The sequence below is a fragment of the Melanerpes formicivorus genome, unplaced genomic scaffold, assembly GCF_026170545.1.
Source record: "Melanerpes formicivorus ecotype bairdi unplaced genomic scaffold, bMelFor1.0.p_v2 SCAF_46, whole genome shotgun sequence".
NCBI lineage: Eukaryota > Metazoa > Chordata > Aves > Piciformes > Picidae > Melanerpes > Melanerpes formicivorus.
This window is the reverse complement of record NW_027142398.1, coordinates 4,190,580-4,213,602: the sequence shown is the minus strand read 5'-3', so window position 1 is coordinate 4,213,602 and position 23,023 is coordinate 4,190,580. Positions and strand designations below refer to the sequence as shown.

General features: G+C 63.0%; 2 protein-coding genes across 3 annotated transcripts; both read right to left on the bottom strand.

Annotated features, from left to right (window-relative positions):
• Positions 1 to 364: 364 nt before the first annotated feature.
• On the bottom strand, positions 365 to 12,908 carry ETNK2 (ethanolamine kinase 2). Of its 2 annotated transcripts, none has more exons than XM_068159442.1 (8): positions 12,612 to 12,908; positions 7,292 to 7,551; positions 6,013 to 6,150; positions 4,195 to 4,337; positions 4,003 to 4,086; positions 3,070 to 3,239; positions 2,405 to 2,478; positions 365 to 2,206 (listed from the first exon to the last, which is right to left on the bottom strand). In XM_068159442.1, exons 1-8 carry the CDS (start codon positions 12,906 to 12,908, stop codon positions 2,134 to 2,136), a joined length of 1,239 nt encoding a protein of 412 aa, XP_068015543.1. In that variant the 3' UTR covers positions 365 to 2,133. The 2 variants fall into 2 exon arrangements, with proteins under 2 accessions (XP_068015543.1, XP_068015544.1); XM_068159443.1 differs by having other exon boundaries at positions 2,121 to 2,206; positions 3,070 to 3,165; positions 12,612 to 12,836.
• A 1,684-nt stretch (positions 12,909 to 14,592) lies between these two features.
• REN (renin) lies at positions 14,593 to 23,021 on the bottom strand. The gene is made up of 9 exons (XM_068159441.1): positions 22,914 to 23,021; positions 21,403 to 21,559; positions 21,119 to 21,242; positions 20,194 to 20,312; positions 19,059 to 19,255; positions 16,733 to 16,855; positions 15,967 to 16,111; positions 15,747 to 15,845; positions 14,593 to 15,305 (listed from the first exon to the last, which is right to left on the bottom strand). Exons 1-9 carry the CDS (start codon positions 23,012 to 23,014, stop codon positions 15,144 to 15,146), a joined length of 1,227 nt encoding a protein of 408 aa, XP_068015542.1. The 5' UTR covers positions 23,015 to 23,021; the 3' UTR covers positions 14,593 to 15,143.
• Between the last annotated feature and the right edge of the window lie 2 nt (positions 23,022 to 23,023).

Here is a 23,023-nt window from a genome sequence, read left to right as displayed (position 1 = left end):
GTCCCTGGGGGGAAATATCCCTGGGGGAAGGGGTGCCAGCTTCCAGGGGGGGCTGAGCTGTGCTGCAGCAGGGGCTGGCAGCAGCTGTGCCTCACACGGACCCAGCTCTGCTCCACACGGACTCAGCTCTGCCCCACACAGACCCAGCTGTGCCCCACAAGGACTCAGCTGTGCCCCACACAGACCCAGCTCTGCCCCACACAGACCCAGCTCTGCCCCACACAGACCCAGCTCTGCCTCTCTCTTTTGGGTTGTTTTTTAAGACTGTAAATATAGATAGAGCTTTATTTTGTTAATAACTTAACCTGTATATTTCACAGACTTGTTTACAACTGTCCCCTGCCCCCCACATCCCCTTCCCCTTTCCTCCTCCCTCCCCTTCCCCCCTTGGCACAATAAAATTGACTTTTTGGAGCAGGACTTTCTAGGTCTGGACTTTGCCAAGCTGGGGTTTGGCAGAACCAAGACAGGGAGCTCCCCCCCCCCCCCCCAGCTGGGCAGGGCAGAGAGGGTTGGGGTGCTCTGTGCCCCTCCCCATTCCCTGCCCCTCTCCTAGCACAGCTCCCCCCTAAAGCTTTCTGCCTCCCCTCTTCTCACTTGTGCTCTTTCTCCTGCTCTGCTCACCCATGGGGGAGCCTCAGCTGCTCCCAGCTCCCTCCCACCTCTCCCCTGAGTTTTTCCTCAAGGTCTCACCCCCCCAGGGCAGCAGGTTTGGGGTTCAGCCTCCCCTGCTGGTCCAGCTCCCAGGGGCTGCTGGGGTGCCCACCATGAAGATGTGGGATCAGCTCTGCAGGAGGAGGTTTTAAACCCCAAGGCAGAGCTGTGGGAGCAGGACAGTTGGCCCCAGCAGGGGAGGGGCAGCAAGTGCTGCATGCAAACTCCCTCCTGTGCTGCAGCACCCAAAGGGAGGTCAGGAAGAGGAGGGGACAGCCTCAGCCCCCCCCTGTGCACCCCCAGGGCTCCACCTGCTCTGGTTCCAGCCACCAGCAGCTTTTATTTTGCACCAAGACTGACAGCAGCTGCAGCAGCAGCCCTGCTCCTTGCTGGCAGTGGCAGAGGGCACAGCCACCCTGCCCTCTCCCCAGGCAGCCAAGGCAGGGGCAGAGGGGGCTGATTCCATTTCTCCCCCCTGGCAGGAGCTGGCTGGGTCTCAGCAGTGCCTCACCCTGGCAGAGCTTGCCCTGGGGAGCAGCTGAGTGCTCATGGAGCTCCTGCACACCCTCCTGCTGAGGGGTCCCATGCAGGGACACAGCCAAGAGAGGAGCACAGGGAGGGTGCCCTGGGTGGGGCAGGACCCTGGCACTGGAGGAGAGGGAAGGCAGAGCTGGGAGCCCTTTGCTCCAGCAGCAGAGGATGCTGCAAGTGAAGCCAGGAGGGGAGCAGGGAGCTAAGAGGAGTCTGGGAGGGCACAGCCCTGGGGAAAGGCAGAGGCAGAGAGGCTGAGCACAGGGAAAGGCTGCACCCAGGCACCACCAGCAGCAGCCTGCTGGGCCCAAGCCCCCCTGGCTCATGGCCACTGCTGGAGCAAAGGCTCCACCTGAGCTGGAGCACAGCAGCACCCACCCCTCCTGGAAGAGGGTCCCATGCCCAGAGACAGCTCCAAGGCCAGGATCCCCAAGGACCCAGGGACGGTGCTGCCTTGGGGGTGGGAGCCCAGGGGGCACCGAGCAAGAGGGGAGGGAGGGAGCAGCAAGGGCGATGGGCACAGCACGGGCACCGGGCAGCTCTGGGTGCTCCTGAGCAGATGGCAGGGACCCCTTTCCCCCTTTGGGGCCAGCAGAGGGAGCAGAGTGGATGCCAGGCCCCGTGGCAGCAGGGTCAGCCAAGCAGGGAGCTGCTGGGCAGGGGCTGCCAGCCGGGGCAGGGGCTGCCAGCCGGGGCTGGGCGTTAAGGCTTCCTGGCACAGGCAGGGACCTCCCCGAGGCCGTGGTCCTCTTCAGCAGCTCATGGTCCAGTTTCAGGTATGTCCAAGGTCTCTTTTAAGTGGTGGCTGGGTCAGAGCTCCTCTCCTTCCCCTTCCCACCATCAGGACCTGCCCTCAGCCCCTGGCTGGGGTGGGGAAGGGGCGAGGGGGCTGCGAGAGCTGTGGCCGCAGCGAGGACAAAGCAGTTCAGGGGCTCAGGGCCAGAGAGGCTACTTGGGGCTCTGCAGGGCCATGACCACTGGCTTCATCTTGAAGTACTGTTTAAACCTTAGCTTTGCATATCTGCCAAGAGAGGAGAGGGGCACAGAGCTGAGACATCTGTCCCCACTCCCCACCCCCCCCCCAGCTCGATGTCACCTGGCTACAGAGGATCCCTCCAGGGTGGAGGTGACCCTTGGGGTCCTCTTGCTCCAGCCAACACCCAACTGTGCTGGGAGCAAATTAAGAGCCCCCACATCCCCCCAGCCCCACTGGACTCACCTTAAGAAATTAAAGTCTATGGTAGAGTATTTGTCCTGGATCAGCCCCCAGCATGCCCAGAGGAAATGGGATGCCTGCAACAGGCAAAACCAGGATCAGGAGCAGGCAGGGAGCACTCCCTGGTTAGGTCCCAGCAGGGCCATGGCTGTGGTGGCAGGGTGAGGGGTGGCAGCCAAGCTGGAGCTGGCCCATGGGTGGATTTTGGTCCCCTCTGGAGGCTGGTGCCAGCAGGAAGGGTGCTCAGGGTGCCAGCTGGGATGAGCCTCCCGGCAGCTCCAGCCAGGAGCCAGCTGGGATTTTGCCTGAAGCTTCCAGGCTCTGGAATTGGCTCTGCCTGCCCATGGCATTGGTACCAAAGAGGATTTCCTCATGCCCAGCTCTGCTTGACCTCCCTGAAGGGATGCCCAAGGCCACAGCTATCAGAGACACTCTGTTCCTTGGCATGTGCTGGGGGGGTGGGGGTGGCAGGCAGCCAGCACTATCTCTGACCTTGCCCAGGGCCTCTGAGGGGCAGCCAGGCTCTTTGGGGCCAGCTTACTACTCCAGGTGCCTCCAAACTCCCAGAGTCTGGTGCCTACAGCCCTGTCCTCACCCTCCAGGCTCACCTGAGAGCAGAGGGAAGCCTTCCTGAGAGGGGCTGGCTCCTGCCCCTCTGCAGCACTCACCAGGGCAAACTTGTTCACTTGCACATAGAGAGCCTCCAGCTCCTCCCTGGACACCTCGGTGCCTCCTCTCTCCCCCTGGGTCAGCTGTTTGAAAGCCTGCAGGTAGGAGTGCAGCCACTGCAGCTGGGTCTCCTTGCTGGGGTAGAGGCCATAGTCCACCTCCTTCACACCTGCAAGGGCAGCCAGGGTCAGCCCTGCCCCAGGGAGGAGAGGGCAAAGGGAAGGTTTCCTCCAGGACACAGCAAGCTGACCATTGGGCTCTCCCCCATGCATGGGTGAGGGGAAGCCCTGCAGAGCCCCAGCTGAGGAAGCTCTGCACAGTCAGAGGCATGAAATACAGGAAGAGGTTGCCCAGAGCTGTGGTGGAGGCTCCATCCCTGGAGGCATTCAGAATCAGCCTTGCAGTGGCCCTGGGCAGCCTGCTCTGGTTGGAGCTCTCCCTGCTGCCTGCAGGGGGGATTGGACAAGCTGAGCTTGGAAGGTCCCTTCCAACCCCCTGCAGGCTGTGAAGGAGCACAAGCCAGGGATTAAAGCTGCTGACTGCAGGCACCCAGGCAGCCCTTGCATGGCTGAGCTGAGTTTGTGAGAGGTGCTGCACCCAGCAGCTCAGCACCAGCGGCAGAGAGCCTCCCCTCACACCTCACTGAGCTGAGAATCAGCACCACCAGGCTTGGAAGAGACCTTCAAGATCCATCAGGTCCAAAGGCTCACACAGAACCACAGAGCCCATGTGAAGGGCTGGAAGGGACCTCGAGAGCTCCTCCAGTCCAAGCCCCCTGCCAGAGCAGGGTCACCAAGAGCAGATCACCCAAGACCACCGAGCTGCTTCATTTCCCAGCATGGGGATGGGGACCCAGCTGCCACCCCCAGGGCTGGGGAGACCTCAAGGCAAGCCACTGGGAGCCAGGATGGGGACTTTGGTGCCCAGCTCACCTGCAAACTCGTTGAAGTGGTTCCCAATGTCAAAGGCCTGGTAGTTGTAGCCTGTGTACTCGTAGTCTATGAAGTGAACTTGCTCTGTGGAGGCAAAGGGCTGTGAGTGGAGCTGCCAGCCACCCCCCATGCCCCAGGGGGGTGGGCAAGGGACAGACCCTCTGCTGGGCATGCAGTGGAGGTGCCACCAACCTCGTGTCTGGTCATAGATGATGTTCTTGCAGAGCAGGTCGTTGTGGCACAGCACCACAGGGGACCCCAGCTGGGAGAGGGCTTCCCTCATCCAGGCCAGTTCGTGTTCCAGCACCTCCAGGCTGGGCACATCCTGCTGGAGGCTGGGCAAGGGGAGGAAACAAACCAACAAAATCACTCTTGCTCCTGGGGAGCCTCCCTCAGGGGCAGGGGGGCAGTGCTGACCCCCTGGAACCCATCCCTGCGGGTTAGGGGCTCTCACAAGTGGGGCTGGTGAGGACGTGGTTGGAGGGGAGCTGAAGTCTGACGTCCTCCAGCGTGCCCAGGGAGCCTGGCAGGTGCCACAGCTCTGCCCTCCTCCCCACTACCACCCACAGCACAGAATCCCAGCCTGGTGAGGGTGGAAGGGACCTCTGCAGCTCATCCAGTCCAAGCAGGGCACCCCCAGCAGCTTGCCCAGGAGCACAGTGCCCAGGGGGGGTTGGAAGCTCTCCACAGAGGGAGACTCCACAATCTCTCTCTGGGCAGCCTGCTGCAGGCCTCCAGCAGCCTCACAGCAAAGAAGTTTCTCCTCCTGCTCAGATGGAGCCTCCTGGGCTCTGCTTTGTGTCCCTTGCCCCCTGGCCTGTGCAGTCTGCTGAAGCTCAAACTGTGTCCTCCCAGAGAAGAGGAAGGCTGTGGAGAGGTTTCCTCCCCCAGCTGCTGCAGTCAGTACCTTTGCAGAGTGAACCAGGGGGGGGTCAGAAGACATTTCTGGAGTGGGAGGGCTTCCAACCACCCCCCCACCCCCCCAGGCAGGCACCAAGCCTCTTAACCCTCACTGCCTGAGCTCCCAATTAATCCCCAGGCAAGAGGAATGCTTTGGACGCTGCCAGGGCACGTCCCCCCCTCAGGGAGCTCAGGAGGTCCAGTCCCAGGAGCAGAGCTGGTTAATGATTCATTAATTGGCTGACACTGGAGCTGTGGGTTTGGGTAAAGTCTGCCTGCAGCAGGGGGAGGGCTGAGGACAGCCCCCAGGTCTTGGCACTGCTGCTCAGGCAGCAGGTTAATCATTTGCTTGCCTTCAGGTTCATTCACCTCCACCACCTCTTGGGGCTGCCCCAATCCTTCCCAGACAGCCCAGCACTCACCTGGCCTGAACCCAGGCCCTCAGAAATGGGCTGCACTGGTCTGAAGTGGGAGCTGCATGGGTTCTCTACAGGCTTGCCCTCCCAGCCTCAGCTCAGCCTTGCTGCTCAGCTCCCCACAAAAAGGACCTGAGCTTACTCTAGGGAAGGCTTAAAATGCAGAGCTGAGATCTGCAGGGAGGAAGAGGAGGAGGATGAGCAGAGCAGGTGGGAGGCTGTGGCTAGATCCTGCCTGGGTGCTGTACAGACACAACCCAGAGCTGTCTCTGCTCTAATCCTGCTCCCAGACTGGCAGGAGGAAGGGAGCTGAAGGGTGCAGGGAGAGGCCTCCATCCCACCTGCTCTGGGGGGGCTTGGCCATGAGCTTTCTCACAGAGGGCTCAGGAGAATCCCTGGGGCCAGCCTAGGTCAGGGCTGATGTGGCTCTGAGCAGCCTGCTGCAGCTGGGGCTGCCCCTGCTCGCTGCAGGAGGGTTGGACTGGATGAGCTTCGAGGGTCCCCTCCAACCCAAGGCATTCCAGGACCCAGAAGTAGCCACATGGTCAGAGCCAGCCCCAGCCCCCATCCCAGGCACCCACAGAGGCTTTACCTGGGGCCTGGGGCTCTTCCCCCTGGTCCCTTAGGCTCAGGGCTGGGTGGGCAGCGGATGCCCAAGCCAGAGCCTGGCTCTTTGGGGTCCCTCTGCCTTTACCTGGGGTTGGATACCTTTGGGCTGAGATCCATCTTCACGAGGGTGAGGTATTTGTGCAGCTTCTGCCAGAGGATGGCCTTGGGGAGGCTCCCATTGGCGTGGATGGCATGGACCCTGGCCATCTGCTGGGCCACCAGCCTGCAAGGAGCACAGAGCCCGAGAGGTGGCCACGGAGCAGCGCTGCTGCGGGGAGCAGCCCTCAGAGCCAGCCTGGAGATGGCCTGTGCTGAAACACCCAGGGTCAGCCCAGGTGAGACTCCCTTCTGCCCCAGCTGCCACCCTCTGAAGCATTTCTAGACCCTCTCTGGGCCAAAAGTAGCATCCAGCCTGCCAGGGCAAGGTCAGGTGAAAGCCATGGCTCTTGTCAGCCCTCTGTTTGCCCCCCAGCACCCCACCAGCAATGCCTGAGCACAGGTCTGGAGCTAAGGGCAACAAAGTTGGGGAAGGGTCTGGAGAACAAATGCTGTGAGGAGCAGCTGAGGGAGCTGGGGGTGTTCAGCCTGGAGAAGAGGCTGAGGGAGACCTCCTTGCTCTCTGCAGCTCCCTGAGAGGAGGCTGGAGCCAGGTGGGGCTTGGGCTCTGCTCCCAAGGAACGAGTGACAGGGCGAGAGAAGATGATCTCAGGTTGCCCCAGGGGAGGTTTAGGTTGGACATGAGGAGAAACTTCTTCCCTGAAAGGGTTCTCCAAGCCTGGCCCAGGCTGCCCAGGGAGGTGGCTGAATCCCCATCCCTGGAGGTGTTTCAAAGCCAGAGAGCTGTGGTGCTGAGGGCCATGGTTGAGTCCCAAGCCTTGGTAGAGTCAGAGCATGGTTGGAGGGGATGAGCTCAAAGGCCTTTGCCAACCCAAATGACTCCATGAAGAAGAGGAAGAATCACAGAATCAATAAGGCTGGAAAAGACCTCAGAGCTCACCAAGTCCAAGCTGTCACCCAACACCTCCTGACCACCAAACCATGGCTCCAAGTGCCACATCCAATCCCCTCCTGAACACCTCTAAGGATGGGGACTCCACCTCCCTGAGCAGCACATTCCAGTGGCCAACAACTCTCTCTGGGAAGAGCTTTCTCCTCACCTCCAGCCTAAACTTCCCCTGGCACAGCTTGAGACTGTGTCCTCTTGTTCTGGTGCTGGGTGCCTGGGAGGAGAGCCCAACCCCCAGCTGGCTCCAACCTCCCTTCAGGGAGCTGCAGAGAGCAGCAGCTGGGAGCACAGAGGCTCCCTGGCTCCCCGGGCTGCCCCCAGCCCCACGTCCCCCCGCGGCCACAGGGGTCCTGCCCACCTGAAGATGTGGGGGTCCCGCACGTGGTGGGGCCCCAGGGCGACGCCTGGCAGGAACTGGTAGCAGAGGCCGTTGTGGAAGGCGCAGTAGAGGTCGGGGGCGCAGCCGTGGGCGCGCAGCACCTGGAAGTTGCGCAGCTCGGTCTCCCTGTCGACGAAGAGCTCCGTCCTGCGGCCGTACACCCGCACCAGCACCGCGTCCCCCAGGCCCTCCTCCGTGTAGCAGGCCACCAGCTTGTTGGTGATGCCGTCGGTGAAGAGCTGGAGGGCAAGAGGAGAGGCACAGCCCTGCCCCCACCGTGCCGGCTGGGCATGGGGGAAGCCCCTCCCCGCCCCCCCGGGGGTGAAAGCAGCCTGGCAAAGGCAATAGGCAGGGGTGGGGGGGAGGGGGGCACTAAGGCACAGGTTTTGTTCCACTTGGATTAAGCCTCCAGAATCAATAAGGCTGGAAAACACCTCAGAGATCATCAAGTCCAAGCTGTCACCCAACCCCTCCTGACCACCAAACCATGGCTCCAAGAGCCACATCTAATCCCCCCTTGAACACCTCCAGGGATGGGGACTCCACCACCTCCTGGGCAGCACATCCTAAGGGCTAACAACTCTCTCAGTGAAGAACTTTCTCCTCACCTCCAACCTGAACCTCCCCTGGCACAGCTTGAGACTGTGTCCTCTTGTTCTGGTGCTGCTTGCCTAGGAGAAGAGCCCAACCCCCACCTGGCTACAACCTCCCTCCAGGCAGTTGTAGGCAGAGCATCACCAGCAGAGTGTCCTGGGCTCAAAACCCGCAGTGGGTCCTGGCTCCTTGGGAGGGGGACAGTGGCACAGGGGTCCCAAAGGCAAATCTGCTGTTGGAGCTTGTCCAGCACTGAGGAGTTACAGCCACCCCCACGGCCCCTCCCTGTCACCCCTGTGGCAGGGGTGGGGGTTGCCCTCTTCTCCCAAGGGGCAAGCAGCAGGACAAGAGGCAGCAACCTCAGGTTGGACCAGGAGAGGTTCAGCTTGGACATGAGGAACAGTTCCTTCCCCTTCAGCTGTGCCAAGCCCTGGCCCAGGCTGCCCAGGGGGAGCTCCCATCCCTGGAGGGGCTTTCAAAGCCCTGGAGGTGTGGTGCTGAGGTCCACGGTTCAGCGGTGCCCTGGCAGTGCTGGGGTTAAAGGCTTGGAGTTGAGGACCTGAAAGCCCTCTTCCAACCCAAACAATTTGCTGGTTCTGTGCCAGTGGGGCAGAAGGGAACACGAGGCAGCGATGCCCACAGCAGCAGGTGGCACAAGGTTGCAAGACCTCAAGGTTCCCAGGCGGGAGGGGAGGCGGGGGGTGTGTGGGGGGTGTGGGGGGGTGTTGGGTGTGAATCCTGCCCCTTTTCACCTGGAAGCTCACCAATACCTCAGCCCAGATGTGCCAACAGCCCAGGTGTGCCACCAGCCCAGCTGGCAACAACCAACCAGCCCTGGGAACCACTCCCCCCCCCCTCAAAAAACCTCTGTGCAAACCTTTTGGCATTAAATGACTGAAACAATAAACAAACACCACCTCCCCACCCCCCTTCCTCCCCAGCCCAAACAACCTCCAAACCCCACAGCCAGGCAGCAAAGCCCTGGGAGCAAACACCCCCGCCCCCTCCACCACCTCCTCCTCCTCCTCCTCCTCCTCCCGACCCTCCCCCGCGGGGCCAGGTCGCTGATAGGCAGGGACGTCGCTGCTGGGGACATCTCTGTGTCATTGCTCTGATGGCTCCTCACAGATGGAAAGAGAGTTTTGTTCTCGGCCGGCCTCGCCTTGGCCGGCTGCCGGGGCACATGCAGGGGCTGCCGCTGCCGCCGGCGCCCAGCTCCGCTCCTCATCCCCTGGGGATTCCTCTTGCCTCTGGTGACACCGAGGGGGCTGGGCTGCCGTCGCCCCCAGGGGAAACCCCCACCCCGTGCGGGTGGGAGGCTCAGCCCCACGCAGGGCAGATTGGGATTGGAGATGAGGAAGAAGTTCTTGAGAGTGAGGGTGGGGAGGAGGCACTGGCACAGGGTGCCCAGGGAGGCTGGGGATGCATCCTCCCTGGAGGTGTTCAGGGCCAGGCTGGATGAGACCTTGAGCAACCTGGGCTGGGGGAGGTGTCCCTGCCTGTGGCAAGTGGGGGTTGGAGCTGGATGTTCTTTGAGGTCCCTTCCATCCCATCCCATCCCATCCCATCCCATCCCATCCCATCCCATCCCATCCCATCCCATCCCATCCCATCCCTGTGTGGATCCCAGCTTGGCAGCGAGGCTGAGCATGCTGGGGGGGGTGCTGCTCCCCAGCAGAGTGATCTCTTGCCCTGCCCTGGGTCTGGGGAGCTGCAGCAGGTGTGGAGCAGGAGGGGGGGGGGGGGGCGAGGGCACGTGTGGCAGCAGCAGCGGTGCCCGGGGGTGGGACAGCTAATTTTAGACATCCCACACAGCAACTCACACTCCTATATAGGCTGCCTATATATAGGGCTCCACACAGCCTCCAGGGAAGCTCCAGGCACTGGAATGAGGCATCCCAAAGCCAGGCAGCTCCAGCACACCCCTCAGGACACAGCTGGCTGCCAGCATGGCGAGAGGGGAGCTGCCCACCGCGCCCCCTGCCACCTAGCTGCGGCTGGAGGAGGGGGAGCTGAACCTTCTCAAGCCACCGAGCTGCTTTTCCCAGGCCAGATAATCTGTGTTCCCACCACGGTGCCGTGCTTGGCTGCCTCCTCTCCCTGTCCTGCCAGGCCCCGGAGGCCAGGAGCCCGGCAGCCAGGAGGGGTCGTGGCTCATCCGTGCAGAGGATGCTGTGCCCCGGGGCCGGTGCCCTGCTCCGCGGCAAGATCCTCAGCACCACCTCACCTCCGGCGTCCTTCTGCTGCTTTGTTTTGCTGCTCCACAGCCCTGATCAGCCCTTTCCAGAGGGTTTAACAGGATTACTGAGCCTTATCCCCCCCTCCTTGAATTCCAGGTCACTAACTTCGGAGGCACACACGTGGTTCCTCAGCAACCTGCACTCACGCAGGCAGGGACTCGCCTGGCTGGCAGGCAGCAGCTCCTCCAGCTCCCAGGGAAGGAGCAGGGCTGCTGGGCAGATTCCCAGTGCTGTTCCTTGTGGATCCAAAGCGCAGTCAGCTCCCAGCGGGGCCACAGTGCTGCTGCTGCCAGCCCAAACCCTTCCCTGCGGTGGCTGTGTGACAAGAGGCAGCCTGACCCCACTCCACTTGCAGCAGAGAGATGCAAGGTGAGACCCAAGCCCTCTGCAAAGGTGCTGGAAAGCAGCTGCTCCACCTGGGAGATCCTCTCAGCATCCCCAAAACGCGGCTGGGCTGGCTCCTTGCACCCCCAGCAGCACTCCCCAGCCTGAGAGGTAGCCAGCAGCCCAGGGCCAGGCTGCAGAAGGGCATCTTGCTGCCAAACTCTGGGCTAAAAACATCCCAGCCGGGCTGGAGTTCCCACAGGGGGTTGGCTCCATGTCGCTGCTGCTCTTCTTATCTCTGTCTGAGGGATGGAGGAGTGTGATGGAGGAGTGTGTGCTTCCCTGACTCACCAACACCGCCTGTGCCTTCCCTGCACCCAGATCCTGCTGCTCAGGCACTGAGCTCAGAGGCTGAGGAATGGGAGCCCTGGGAAGCTGGCACAAGCTGGAGCACAGAGGGGCTGAAGATCCTAGCAGAAGGAGGGCAGGTGGAGGGGGGGAGGCCAAGCAGCCAGAGCCTTCCCATCTCCCACAGCCTGCCCGAAGCACAGGCAGAGGTTTTGGTGTCATTGGCACAGCCTGGCACAGTCCCTGCAAGCAGCTGGGCACCAGCACTGTGCAGTGAGGTGCTGTGAACTGGGCACAGCTCCAGTGAGTGGGGGAAAGGGAACAGAAAGGCTAATGGGAACCAGCTGAGGACCAGAGCACTGCTCCAGTCCCCTCCTGAACAGCTCCTGCGATGGCAGCGGAAGGAAGCACAGCTGAAGGATCTTCCCCTGGCTGTGTCCTAAGCTTTGGGGGGGGGTTACCCTATTTATTTTAATTAAAAACAACTCCCCCCTCACACACAGACACAGACAAGCTGCTGCTGAGCACTGATCCCCTCTGATGCTTGCAGACAGCCTGGACCCCAGCAGAGCTGAGTCCTCCCCAAGCAACCATCCCCGCTGAGGGCTGCGCTGGGTGCTGCACGGAGCCCTGAGACGCTTCCTGCCCTTATAACTCCTGTGAGGAACTCACTCCAGCGCTGAGGAACTCCAGCTCCCAGCTTCCTGCCCACTGCCATCTGCCCTTTCATATGGATTTTCCTGCAGCTTCTTGTATTTAATTTCACGTGGCTATTAATACATTTTTAATGACCCTCCAGGCACAGGGGAAGCACAGCCCTGCAGGGGGGACACACGCACACGCGGGGGGGGAGGGGGGTAAGAGCACCCAGCTCTGCCACTTCCACCCTCCTGTGCCCACATGCTGGAGCCCACCGAGGGCACAGGCAACACTGGCCTCAGTTTTCCACCCTAGACCATGCATGGGACTCCCCTGACAAGCAGCTGCCACAGCAAAGCCCTACCAGCTCCAGCCAGGCAGCTCCCACCCTGAGCAAGGAGCCCAGCACCAAAGCCCAGCTCCCACCCTGAGGAGCCCAGCACCAAACCTCAGCTCCCACCCCAAGCAAGGAGCCCAGCACCAAAGCCCAGCTCCCATCCAAACGGGCACAGCCTGGCAGAGGTGCCAGCCAACAAGTAACCCAAGTGAGACCTACTCTAGGGAGCAGCTGCTCCTGTGAGCAGGGGCCTGGCAGCACTGGGTGCAGCACCTGCAGGGCAGGCTCTAGGGGTCCCAGCTGTGCAGGATGCCACCCCCCAGGCCGTTCCCCACCTCGGCAGCCTTGCAGGACCCTGGGGCCATGCTTACAGAGTGGTGCCTGCCCAAGGGGTCCCCGAAGCCTGAGGGGTGGGGGGATGGTATCACAGCTTTGCACGGCTGATCAGTACCAGTCACATGCTGGGAGGGGAGAACCGAGGTGTCAGGACAGGATGCTGCACCCTCCTTGGCAAGTCTTAAAGCCCCCCCATGGTGTGTCCTAGAGCCAACCTCACACAGGCTGTATAGCCCCCTCCGAGTGAGCTCTACAGCTGCCCCAGGGTGAGCCCTGTAGCACCCCTGGGTGCACCCCGCAGCCTCCCCTCCCTGCCCCTTATAGCTCATCGTGGAGCTCCTACAGCCCTCCAGGCTGAGCTTTGCAGCCCCCCCGGGGGGTTCTTGGGCTGCAGCAGCAGGTCCCTGAGGGCGGTGGGGGATGCTCCACCCAAGGTTTCCCTCCTCCCCTCCCCAGAATTCCCACCCTCCGAGGGACATACCTTGGTCTTCACCTTGGCCGGGTCCCAGCCGGGTCTCAGCTCCCGCATGAGCCGCAGAGCCCCTGGCAGCACATCCCTCTCGTCCACCGCAATGCCGAGGTGGGGGACGCTGCAAATCGCCCCCGCATCGCCGCCCCGCTCCGGTGCCGGGCAGTCGGGACAGCGGCCGGGGGACACGGCCATAGCCAGCTCCGAGCCACCGGAGCTGCGGCCCATGTGCCGGGGGCTGCCGCGGGGCCGGCGGCCGTGGGGAGGAGGAGGAGGAGGAGGAGGAGCCGCCCGCCGTTGGGAAGCCATGAGTCACCGGCCCGCCTTCCTCCCGCCTCCCGCGGCAGCGCCCGCCCGCGTCGTGAGGTCAGCGGGACCCGCACCGGACCCGCACCGGACCTGCACCGGGACCCGCACCGGACCCGCACCGGGACCCGCCACCCCGCCCTCAGCACCTGCAGCCGGTGCCTTCCTCCCGGCTGCCTTCCCTCCTCCCATCTCGGCATCCCTAGGGAGGGTCCCGCACCGCCCCGGCCCCATCCCGCTGGAATCCCAAGGATGGGGATGCTGCCGCCCGCACCGACCGGGACCTGCAGCGGGCAGCCCTCACCCGCACCTGCTGCCGGTCCTCTCCAGCCGGCTGCTTCCCCCCTACCCTCTCCATCCTCCTCAGCCATCCCGGGGTGGGGGAGCCCACAAAGCCCCTACATCCCTTTGGGATCTGGGATAAGCACCTGCAGCCCCTAGGTACTTTCTCCTCCCACCTCAACCACTTCAGAGGTCTCCACACAGCCCCCCAGCCCCCTCCATTCATCTGAGAGCTGCCGTAGAAAGGGTGGGGTTGGTGCAGCCCAAGACGTGCTGGCAGCACCCTGGGCTCCAGGAGGGGCAGGTGCCCTGTGGACCAACCTCTCCCCTCTCACCCCCCAAGCACTGCCCTCCCCCTCTAAGGGATTTCCAGGTGGGCTGGGGAGAGGTTTGGTAGGTGAAGAGTGAGCAGGAGCGGCTGGCACAGCCCCTCCAGGGGCTGCTGACCCCACTCCAGCCCCACTTCATTATCAGAGGAAATAACAACTGCAGAGGGCTGGCAGCAGAGAGTTGCCCCCTCCAAAGCTTACAGCTGGCTGGTGGCTGAAACCAGCTAAATGGACCGTGGGGACTTGGGGAAAATCGTTGAGAGAGAGAGAGAGAGAAGTATAACACAACTCCAGCAGCCACTCACCCGAGCTGCTAAATAAAGAGGCAGCTCTGGCAGGTTTTAATGGGATGCTCATAATTGCTCCTGTTGCTTTGCTGGGCTGAGCGTGGCGCTAATTGCTGGCCCATAATGATCCCGAGTGTTAATGTGGGGCAGCGGTGGGTTATTGGTGCCCTGCAGCCAGAACTGGGCGGCAGCCACCGGGAAATTGTCCTGGCACAAGCGATTAGAGGTGTTAATAGCCTGGCTTAAGGGGCCCAGGAACCACACAGCAGCAGCCCAGGCATTTTTTTCCCCCTCCCTCCTGCAGCTTGAAGTGAACTCCGCTGAATAGGAACAGACCTGGAGACACCAGGGGAAAAAAACCCATCCTGGTGTAGGGCAGCTGAGGGCTGAAGCCATCAGGGGCTTGGAGCCACCGGCTGCTCTTCGAAGCTGGCCTCACCTCAGTCCTCCCCAGGGCAGAGAGTGTGTGGTGCAGAATGGGATGGAGGAAGCTCAGTAGTGCCCAAGAGGAAGGAAGGGGAGAAGCTTCCCAGGATCTCTGCACAGCCCCAAGGTTGTGGAGAGGCTGGGCTGGAGCTCAGGGTAGTAGGAAAGATTCCTTCCCGGGAAGGGTTCTTAGGCTCTGGCCCAGGCTGCCCAGGGAGGTGGTGGAGTCCCCAGCCCTGGAGTGGTGCTGAGGGCCGTGGGTTAGTGCTGGTGGCTCAGCAGCAGTGGGGGAGGTGTGAGCTCTGGGTGGGTGGTTGGACTTGATGGCCTCAGAGGTCTCCCAGCCTCAACAGTTCTGTGCTTCTCTGACCTGTGCCTCCCCCTCTGCTGACTCCCCAGGAGTGCCCAGCGGTCCAGAACAAGCATCCCCTCAGTGTCCTGCTGCTCAAAGACTCTTTAATGTCAAAGTCGTGGGGAGGGGCTGGGCTAACACCAGCGAAAACCATCACTAAACAGCAGCCAGCTGATCTTCCTCCCATGGCAAGCATCGCACAAACCCCAGCAGATCATCCCTCCTCAGCTGCCTGCAACACCTCCGCACCAGCAGCAGCTCTCTTTGGGGCCAGTTTGTACCCTCCAAGTCCCTGGAGGTGCAGCCCCAGCCCCAGGGTCCCGTTTGGATTCCCAGCCCCTGCACGCAGGGACTAGGAGGTGCCTTTAAGGTTCAGCAGCAGAGATTCCCGGGAGGCAGCGCGGGGGTTTTGGAGTGGGGGAAGGTGAGGTTTTGCAGTTGCTTCAGCACAGAGAGGAGGTGGCTGAGCTGCAAGGAAAGGCTCTTCAAACGGTTTCTTCTCAGCGGCGCTCCCGGCTCCGGGCTGGTCCCTCCCCATCCCTCCCCGCAGCGCCCCCAGCCCTCAGCGGGCCGTGGCGAAGCCGATGCGGTTGTGGCGCCGGTCGAATTTGGTGTAGTAGTGCCCGATGAAGCTGGCGCCCAGGATCCAGAGCGGACCGGCTGGAGGTGGGATGTCCATCCCTGAGAAAGCCACCACGCAGACATCCTCCCCGTACTGGGATTGCTGCAAAGAGAAGGAGACCCGCGGGGGGATGGAGGGGGCAGGAGGGGGAATCCCTCCAGCTGTGATCCCCAGCTCAGCACTCTGATGTTCCTTCTCCCGGGAAGGAGCACCCCTGCCTGTCTCTGCTCACCCCAGATCTCCCCCAAACCACCCAAAGAAACGGTGACAGCTTGGTCTGACCCACCTGGACACCTCTGCCAAGCAGGGAGGTGTGGGGGGAAAGAGGAAATGTTCTGGGGCTCATCTTAGCTGCTCTAGGGCAGCAAGGAGGGTGCAGGGGAGCAAGGAGGGTGCAGGGGAGCTGGGGAGCAAGGAGGGTGCAGGGGAGCTGGGGAGCAAGGAGGGTGCAGGGGACTGCTGGAGGGCTGCCCCCCAAGGTGCATGCACCCAGCCTGGGGACAGCTGCTGCCCTCCCACCCCACCCAGAGGGGTGCAGCTTACCCGGAGGATGTAGGCTGAGCCACTGAGGACGTAAATCTTCCCACCCAGGTGGAAGGAGATGTTGGGCAGCTGAGGGACTTGCTCACAGTCCACCACGTACTGCGGGAGGAGGAGGAGGCAGCCCTGTGCCCGTTTGCTGGGGCAAGGAAGGGCTGGGGTCGAGGCAGCCAAGGGAGTAGGTGGTGGGACACGGGGGAGGGGACAGAGGAGGTTTGCTCACCTCTCCCTCAGCCATCTCTGCTGCCCCGATGGCTTTCATCAGCACGGAGATGGGGCCGGCAGGGCCGGTGATGTAGGAGGCGCCGGTGTCGATGGCCACGGAGCAGCCTTCCTTGCAGAAGAGGATCTCAGCCCCTACAGACACTCTGGAGTGGGAAGGGCAAGGGCTGGCCCCGAGTTCCTCGTGAGCACCACAGCTCAGCTCCCAGGGCCACAAGGTGCCCAGGGGTGAGTGAGTCACATCTTTGGCCAGGCAGAGCCTGTGCTGCTCCCCCTGCCTCCAGAGCACGGAGTCTCCAGGGGCAGTGGGAACCCTCCCTTCAAGCCTGTTGAATCTCAAAGCCAAGCTCCATCAAGTGTGTGGGGGTGGTGTGGGTGTGGATTTTGGTGGTTAATCAAACACAGCAGAATTGCTTCAGTCCTTCTGCAGGGCTAAAGGAAGTTAAACTCTTCCTCTGTGGCTTCCAAGTTCGATCAGCCCAAGCTCTGCATTCTCCATCTCTTTGCTGAGCCCAGAGGGGTCAGCCCCGTGCTGGAGGGACCCAATCCAGTGCTGGAGGGACCCAATCCGGGGCTGGAGGGACCCAATCCGGGGCTGGAGGGACCCAAGCCGGTGCTGGAGGGACCAAGCCGGTGCTGGAGGGACCCAACCTCACTGCCCTCCAGAGGGGAAAGCATCCACCAGCACCCCCAAGTGAACTCATACCCCCATGCACCACCTTCCCCAGCACCCAGCAAGCTCCCCCCAGCCCCCCCCCCGGCCTCACCCCTTCATGCTGATCTGCCAGTAGCCGCTCTTGCTGACGTTCAGGTAGTGGAAGTCCCCGCTGTAGTAGGCTGGGTCGCTGCCTCCCAGGATTATTTCCCCCCCAGGTTTCAGAGGAGCATTCCTAGGGTGCAAAACGCAGCAGAGTGATTCCCCCTCGGCTGCTGTCCCACAGGAACCCAGCAGGAGGGGACCCTGCCCAGCCCTGAGGCTCTGGAGAGCCAGTGAGCAGTGGTGGAGAAGCAGAAGGAAGCCTGAGTTAATTCAGAGAGGGGCAAGAGCCTGCAGGAGAAGGGTGCCACATGCTGAGGCCTCTGAGCAGGATGATGCTGGCAGCCAGGTCCCCAGGGTCCCCAGGTTGTGCTGCTTGTGCCCAGGGTGTGCTGCTGGAGCCCAGGGAGTGCTGCTGGTGCCCAGGGTGTGCTGCTGGTGCCCAGGGTGCGCTGCTGGTGCCCAGAGAGTGCTGCTGGTCCCCAGGGAGTGCTGCTGGAGCCCAGGGAGTGCTGCTGGTGCACAGGGAGTGCTGCTGGAGCCCAGGGAGTGCTGCTGGTCCCCAGGGAGTGCTGCTGGAGCCCAGGGTGTGCTGCTGGTGCCCAGGGTGCGCTGCTGGTGCCCAGAGAGTGCTGCTGGTCCCCAGGGAGTGCTGCTGGAGCCCAGGGAGTGCTGCTTGTCCCCAGGGTGTGCTGCTGGTGCCCAGGGTGCGCTGCTGGAGCCCAGGGAGTGCTGCTGGTGCCCAGGGTGCGCTGCTGGAGCCCAGGGTGTGCTGCTGGAGCCCAGGGAGTGCTGCTGGAGCCCAGGGTGTGCTGCTGGTGCCCAGGGTGCGCTGCTGGTGCCCAGAGAGTGCTGCTGGTCCCCAGGGAGTGCTGCTGGAGCCCAGGGAGTGCTGCTGGTGCCCAGGGTGTGCTGCTGGTGCCCAGGGTGCGCTGCTTGTCCCCAGGGAGTGCTGCTGGTGCCCAGGGTGTGCTGCTGGTGCCCAAGGTGCGCTGCTGGTGCCCAGGGAGCGCTGCTGGTGCCCAGGGAGTGCTGCTGGTGCCCAGGGTGTGCTGCTTGTGCCCAGGGAGTGCTGCTGGTGCCCAGGGTGCGCTGCTGGTGCCCAGGGAGTGCTGCTGGTGCCCAGGGTGTGCTGCTGGTGCCTAGGGTGTGCTGCTGGTGCCCAGGGAGTGCTGCTTGTCCCCAGGGTGTGCTGCTGGAGCCCAGGGTGTGCTGCTGGTGCCCAGGGTGCGCTGCTTGTCCCCAGGGAGTGCTGCTGGTGCCCAGGGAGTGCTGCTGGTGCCCAGGGTGTGCTGCTTGTCCCCAGGGAGTGCTGCTGGTGCCCAGGGTGTGCTGCTGGTGCCTAGGGTGTGCTGCTGGTGCCCAGGGTGCACTGCTGGTGCCCAGGGAGTGCTGCTGGTGCCCAGGGAGTGCTGCTGGAGCCCAGGGAGTGCTGCTGGTGCCCAGGGTGTGCTGCTTGTGCCCAGGGAGTGCTGCTGGTGCCCAGGGAGTGCTGCTGGAGCCCAGGGAGTGCTGCTGGTGCCCAGGGTGCAGGGTTAGTGGTGGTGTCTCAAGGGTGCTCAAGCTTTTGGTCTTCTTACTTCGAAGCTCTGCAAAGAGAAAGAGGCTCCATAAGCCTGTGGTCTGAGACCAGCTGTGCCCCTGGGGTGCCCAGGGGGTCCCAGCAGCACCCCAGTTTGCAGCCAGCATCCTCAGGCGTTGCTTGTTATTGGTGGGTGCAGCTTTAGGTGAGGAGCTACCATCCCTGCTTGGAGCAGGAGCTGGTTGGATCTGCTTGGCACTGGATGTTGCCAGGGCTGGTGAGCAGTGCTGGGCTGGGGGACAGCATCCCTGAGCTGCCAGGACTGGCTGCCCACCCCCACTGCCCCTCTGGGGTTTGGTGCTGCTGGGAGGAGAGGTGCTGGGGCACAGCAGTTTGGGGACAAGAAATGGAAGGAGGTTTGGCTGCCAGGGCTCTTTTGTCAATGATCTGGGGGATCCTTTTTAACTCTGCCTGTAGATGAAACACCAAACCCACCCCTGGCTGTGGCCACTGCAGCCCCAGCAGCAGAGCTGGTGGCTTGGTGCAACCCAACAGTGCCAAACAAGCAGGGAGCAGCCACTCCTGGCCTTGGCACTCCTTGCCCAGCAGCTCCAGAGAAGCACCCACCTGGTTCTGCCTCTTGTGCTGCCTCATTCCATCCCAGCCCCTCCAGGCATCTACCACCTGCCCTCCTCCCCGTCCCGGGTCCCCCAGCCCCGGCTCTTTCCCAGCTCCCCGGTGCAAGCCCAGCGCTGCCCCTGGCTGCGGCGCCCTGCAAGAGCAAAGCACCTCCCCGGCCCCCCGCGGCACCCACCGGCTGTAGTAGACAGAGAACACCTCCTCCCTGAGGATCTGCTGGGAGAGGATCCTGTCGAACACGGGGGTGATGCCATCGATGGCCTGGCTGGGGTAGCCCATCCCCAGCACCCCATCGAACCTGGCGAAGATGAAGGGGAAGGCAGGCAGCGCCGTGGCCTCGGCGAACACCTGAACAATTGGGATGTCTGACACCTGGGGGAGGGCACGGGGGGGGCGGTCAGGGGCCGGATCGCCCAGGGAGCTCCTCCCTTAGCCCAGGTGCCCTCCCCGTGCACGGCTGAGAATAAACACCTCCTCTGCCTGCCTCCAGCCCCACCGCCATCCGCCTCCATCCAGCTTCATCCAGCTTCATCCTTCTCCACCCACATCCACTTCACACACATCCACATCCAGCCCCACCTCCATCTCCCTCCACCCATCTCCATCCACATCCACTTCATCCACATCTGCCTCCAGCCCTGCCTCCACCTATTTCCATCCATCTCCACCCACATCCAGCTACATCTACCTCCACCTATCTCCACATTCATATCACCCACATCCACTTCCAGCCCCACCTCCATCCACCTCCAGCCCCACCTCCATCTCCCTCCACCCATCTCCACCCACCTCCAGCCCCACCTCCATCTCCCTCCACCCATCTCCAGCCCCACCTCCATCCATCTCCATCCACATCCCCTTCACCCTCATCTGCCTCCAGCCCCACCTCCATCCACCTCCATCCAGCTTCATCCTTCTCCACCCACATCCACTTCACACACATCCACCTCCAGCCCCACCTCCATCTCCCTCCACCCATCTCCACCCATCTCCAGCCCCACCTCCATCCATCTCCATCCACATCCCCTTCACCCTCATCTGCCTCCAGCCCCACCTCCATCCACCTCCATCCAGCTTCATCCTTCTCCACCCACATCCACTTCACACACATCCACCTCCAGCCCCATCTCCATCTCCCTCCACTCATCTCCACCCACCTCCACCCCCGCCTCCATCTCCCTCCACCCATCTCCACCCCACCGGGCTGCCTGGTGACTTGGCCAGCCGGGAGTGCTCACAGAGGGCAGCAGAGCCACAAGTGGGCACGTCCTGGCCGAGCCGGCAGCCCCAGGCGGGTGGCCTGGGCTCACCATGACGATGTCCTGGCTGAGGAAGCCTTTGACGCTGCCGGTGCCGTAGCGGATGGCGAAGGCGGTGCCGTTGGCGATGTGCGTCCGTGACTTGGAGGAGTCGTAGCGGCTGTGGGACACTGTGGGGAGGGGGAAGGAGCATCGAGTGGTGGTGGCCGCTTGGCAGGAGGCTGTGACATCCCTGAGCCCTGCGCCGGCCGGGTTTGGTTGCTGCTTCTCGGATGGAGCTCCGGTGGGAAGCAGCTGCCAGGCAGGGCGTGCCCTGCCCTTACACCAGGGAGGGCACCAAAGCGGGGGGAGGGTCTGCAGAACAGGGCTGGGGAGGAGCAGCTGAGGGAGCTGGGGGTGTTGAGCCTGGAGAAGAGGAGGCTGAGGAAGACCTCACTGCTCTCTGCAGCTCCCTGGAGGGAGGTTGGAGCCGGGTGTGGGGCAGTCTGTCCCCCCAAGGAACAAGTGAGAGGATGAGAGGAAATGGCCTCAGGCTGCAGCAGGGGAGGTTTAGGTTGGAAAAGTTTCTTCACTGCAGGAGTGGTCAGGGACTGGCACAGGCTGCCCAGGAAGGTGGTGGAGTCCCCATCCCTGGAGGGGCTCAAGGAACCTGTGGCCATGGCAGCTGGGGGCAGGGTTTGGTGGCCATGGTGGGGCTGGGTGGAAGGTTGGCCTGGATGACCTTAGAGCCCTTTCCAGCTGAAACAATTCCATGTGATGCCATAAAGCAAGCAAATAAAGGTGACAAGGACAGGATCAGCTGAGAGCCTCTGCCCCAGTGCCAGAGGGGTGGGTAGCAGCAGGCAGACCCCCCCCTTGCCCAAAGGTAAACTCATCCCAGCCTGCCCTGAGCAGCCCTCAGGGTGGAGGAACTGTCTGGGACCGACTGGAGCTGAGGCTCAGCCCCAGGATGCTTCCAGCCATGCCCCACACTCACCACAGGCACTGTAGAGTGGGGAGCACTTGTAGGATGGCACCCACAGGTTGGCTGAGCCGGTGTCAAAGACCACCTTGAAGGTCTGGGCGGGGGTCCCGATGCTGATCTCGCCGAAATACTGAGTCTGGAAGGGAAGAGGGCTCGGGGAGCATCCCTGGGGCACAGCTCACACACGAGGCGGGGGTGCCAGGGCAGCAAATGCCCCGTGGGGTGCAGCGGGTGGGACTCGTGGGGGGCAGGGTGGTTTTGAGGTGACAGCCCCCCCTAAGAAGGGAGACACTCACGTCCAGGTAGTTGGTGAGGGGGGTGGGAGCCGTCCCGTTCCGGGGGCCGACCCCCGCCCTGCGCCTGCTCTGCCTCAGCTCGGGGAAGACATCCGAGACCTTCACCCCCATCTCCTGCAGCGTCTGGCGGATGGAAGGCATCCTCCGCAGCGGGATCCTGCCGGGAGCGGGGCGAGGGCAGGGCTGGGGACCAGGGAGCGCCGAGGCACACACCTCCCAGCTCCCTGCCACCCCCCTCCCCGTTCCCCGGCGCTGCTCGGGAAATCCGGCAGGGAGGCTCTAGATGGCAGCAGCTGCCCGCAGCACCCTGCGCTGCCAGCCCTCTGCGGCCCTCCGCCAGCCCCGTCCTGGTCCTGCAGGGGCTGCACCAGAGCCCAGGGCAGGGACCCCAGCGGGCTTGGCTGCTGCAGGAGGCACCCCCAGACCCCACGGGCTGAGCCCAGCCCCACGCTCCCCTCCTCTGCTCTGCGAGGAAAAGTCTTCCTCTTGGCCTCCCGGGTTGCTGGGGAGGCAGGGGATGGTGCTGAGCCTCAGGGTGGTCTGTGAGGAAGAGGAGCAGGGAAGGGCAGAAGAGGAGCAGGGAAAGGCAGAAGAGGAGCAGGGAAGGGCAGAAGAGGAGCAGGGGAGGGCAGAAGAGGAGCAGGGGAGGGCAGAAGGGGAGCAAGGGAAGGGCAGAAGAGGAGCAGGGGAGGGCAGAAGAGGAGCAGGGGAGGGCAGAAGAGGAGCAGGGGAGGGCAGAAGAGGAGCAGGGGAGGGCAGAAGGGGAGCAAGGGAAGGGCAGAAGAGGAGCAGAGAAGAGCTAAGGGGGAGCAAGGAAGGGCAAAACAGGAGCAGGGAAGGGCAGAAGAGGGGCAGGGGAGGGCAGAAGAGGAGCAGGGAAGGGCAGAAGGGGAGCAGGGAAGGGCAGAAGGGGAGCAGGGAAGGGCAGAAGGGGAGCAAGGGAGGGCAGAAGAGGGGCAGGGGAGGGCTAAGGGGGAGCAAGGAAGAGCAAAACAGGAGCAGGGGAGGGCAGAAGAGGGGCAGGGGAGGGCAGAAGAGGGGCAGGGGAGGGCAGAAGGGGAGCAAGGGAAGGGCAGAAGAGGAGCAGAGAAGAGCTAAGGGGGAGCAAGGAAGGGCAAAACAGGAGCAGGGAAGGGCAGAAGAGGGGCAGGGGAGGGCAGCAGGGGAGCAGGGAAGGGCAGAAGGGGAGCAAGGGAGGGCAGAAGAGGGGCAGGGGAGGGCTAAGGGGGAGCAAGGAAGAGCAAAACAGGAGCAGGGGAGGGCAGAAGAGGGGCAGGGGAGGGCTAAGGGGAGAAGGGAAAGGCAGAAGAGGGGCAGGGGAGGGCAGAAGAGGGGCAGGGGAGGGCAGGTGTGCCAGCAGAGAACAGAAAGGGAGGAGGCAGAGGGTTTCCCAGCACAGCTGCAGCATCAGGAGAGTCTTCTGGTCCTCAGCTCCAGCCCAAGCACCCAGAAACAGGGGGCACATGGAGACCCAGCAGGCTGTGGAGCACCTGAGACAAGCATGGCTGTACCTCTGCAAAGCCTGGCTCGGTGAGGGGAAGAAGCTGATGCCCCAGGCCACGGCCAAGACCACCAGACACTGCTGCACCCTCCAGCTGTGTCCTGCCAGCATCCTGCTCTC

What these genes read in the sequence shown, in the direction of transcription:
- ETNK2 (XM_068159442.1), bottom strand. Translation starts at nt 12,908, where the DNA reads ATGGCTTCCCAACGGCGGGCGGCTCCTCCTCCTCCTCCTCCTCCTCCC. An exon ending in CGGCCAAGGTGAAGACCAAG is followed by an intron (nt 7,552 to 12,611) that starts GTATGTCCCTCG and finishes CTTGCCCTCCAG; the next exon opens with CTCTTCACCGACGGCATCAC. An exon ending in CGGGACCCCCACATCTTCAG is followed by an intron (nt 6,151 to 7,291) that starts GTGGGCAGGACC and finishes TGCTCCTTGCAG; the next exon opens with GCTGGTGGCCCAGCAGATGG.
- REN (XM_068159441.1), bottom strand. Translation starts at nt 23,014, where the DNA reads ATGCTGGCAGGACACAGCTGGAGGGTGCAGCAGTGTCTGGTGGTCTTG. An exon ending in CCGAGCCAGGCTTTGCAGAG is followed by an intron (nt 21,560 to 22,913) that starts GTACAGCCATGC and finishes CGCTCCCGGCAG; the next exon opens with GATCCCGCTGCGGAGGATGC. An exon ending in CCCACTCTACAGTGCCTGTG is followed by an intron (nt 20,313 to 21,118) that starts GTGAGTGTGGGG and finishes CCCTCCCCACAG; the next exon opens with TGTCCCACAGCCGCTACGAC.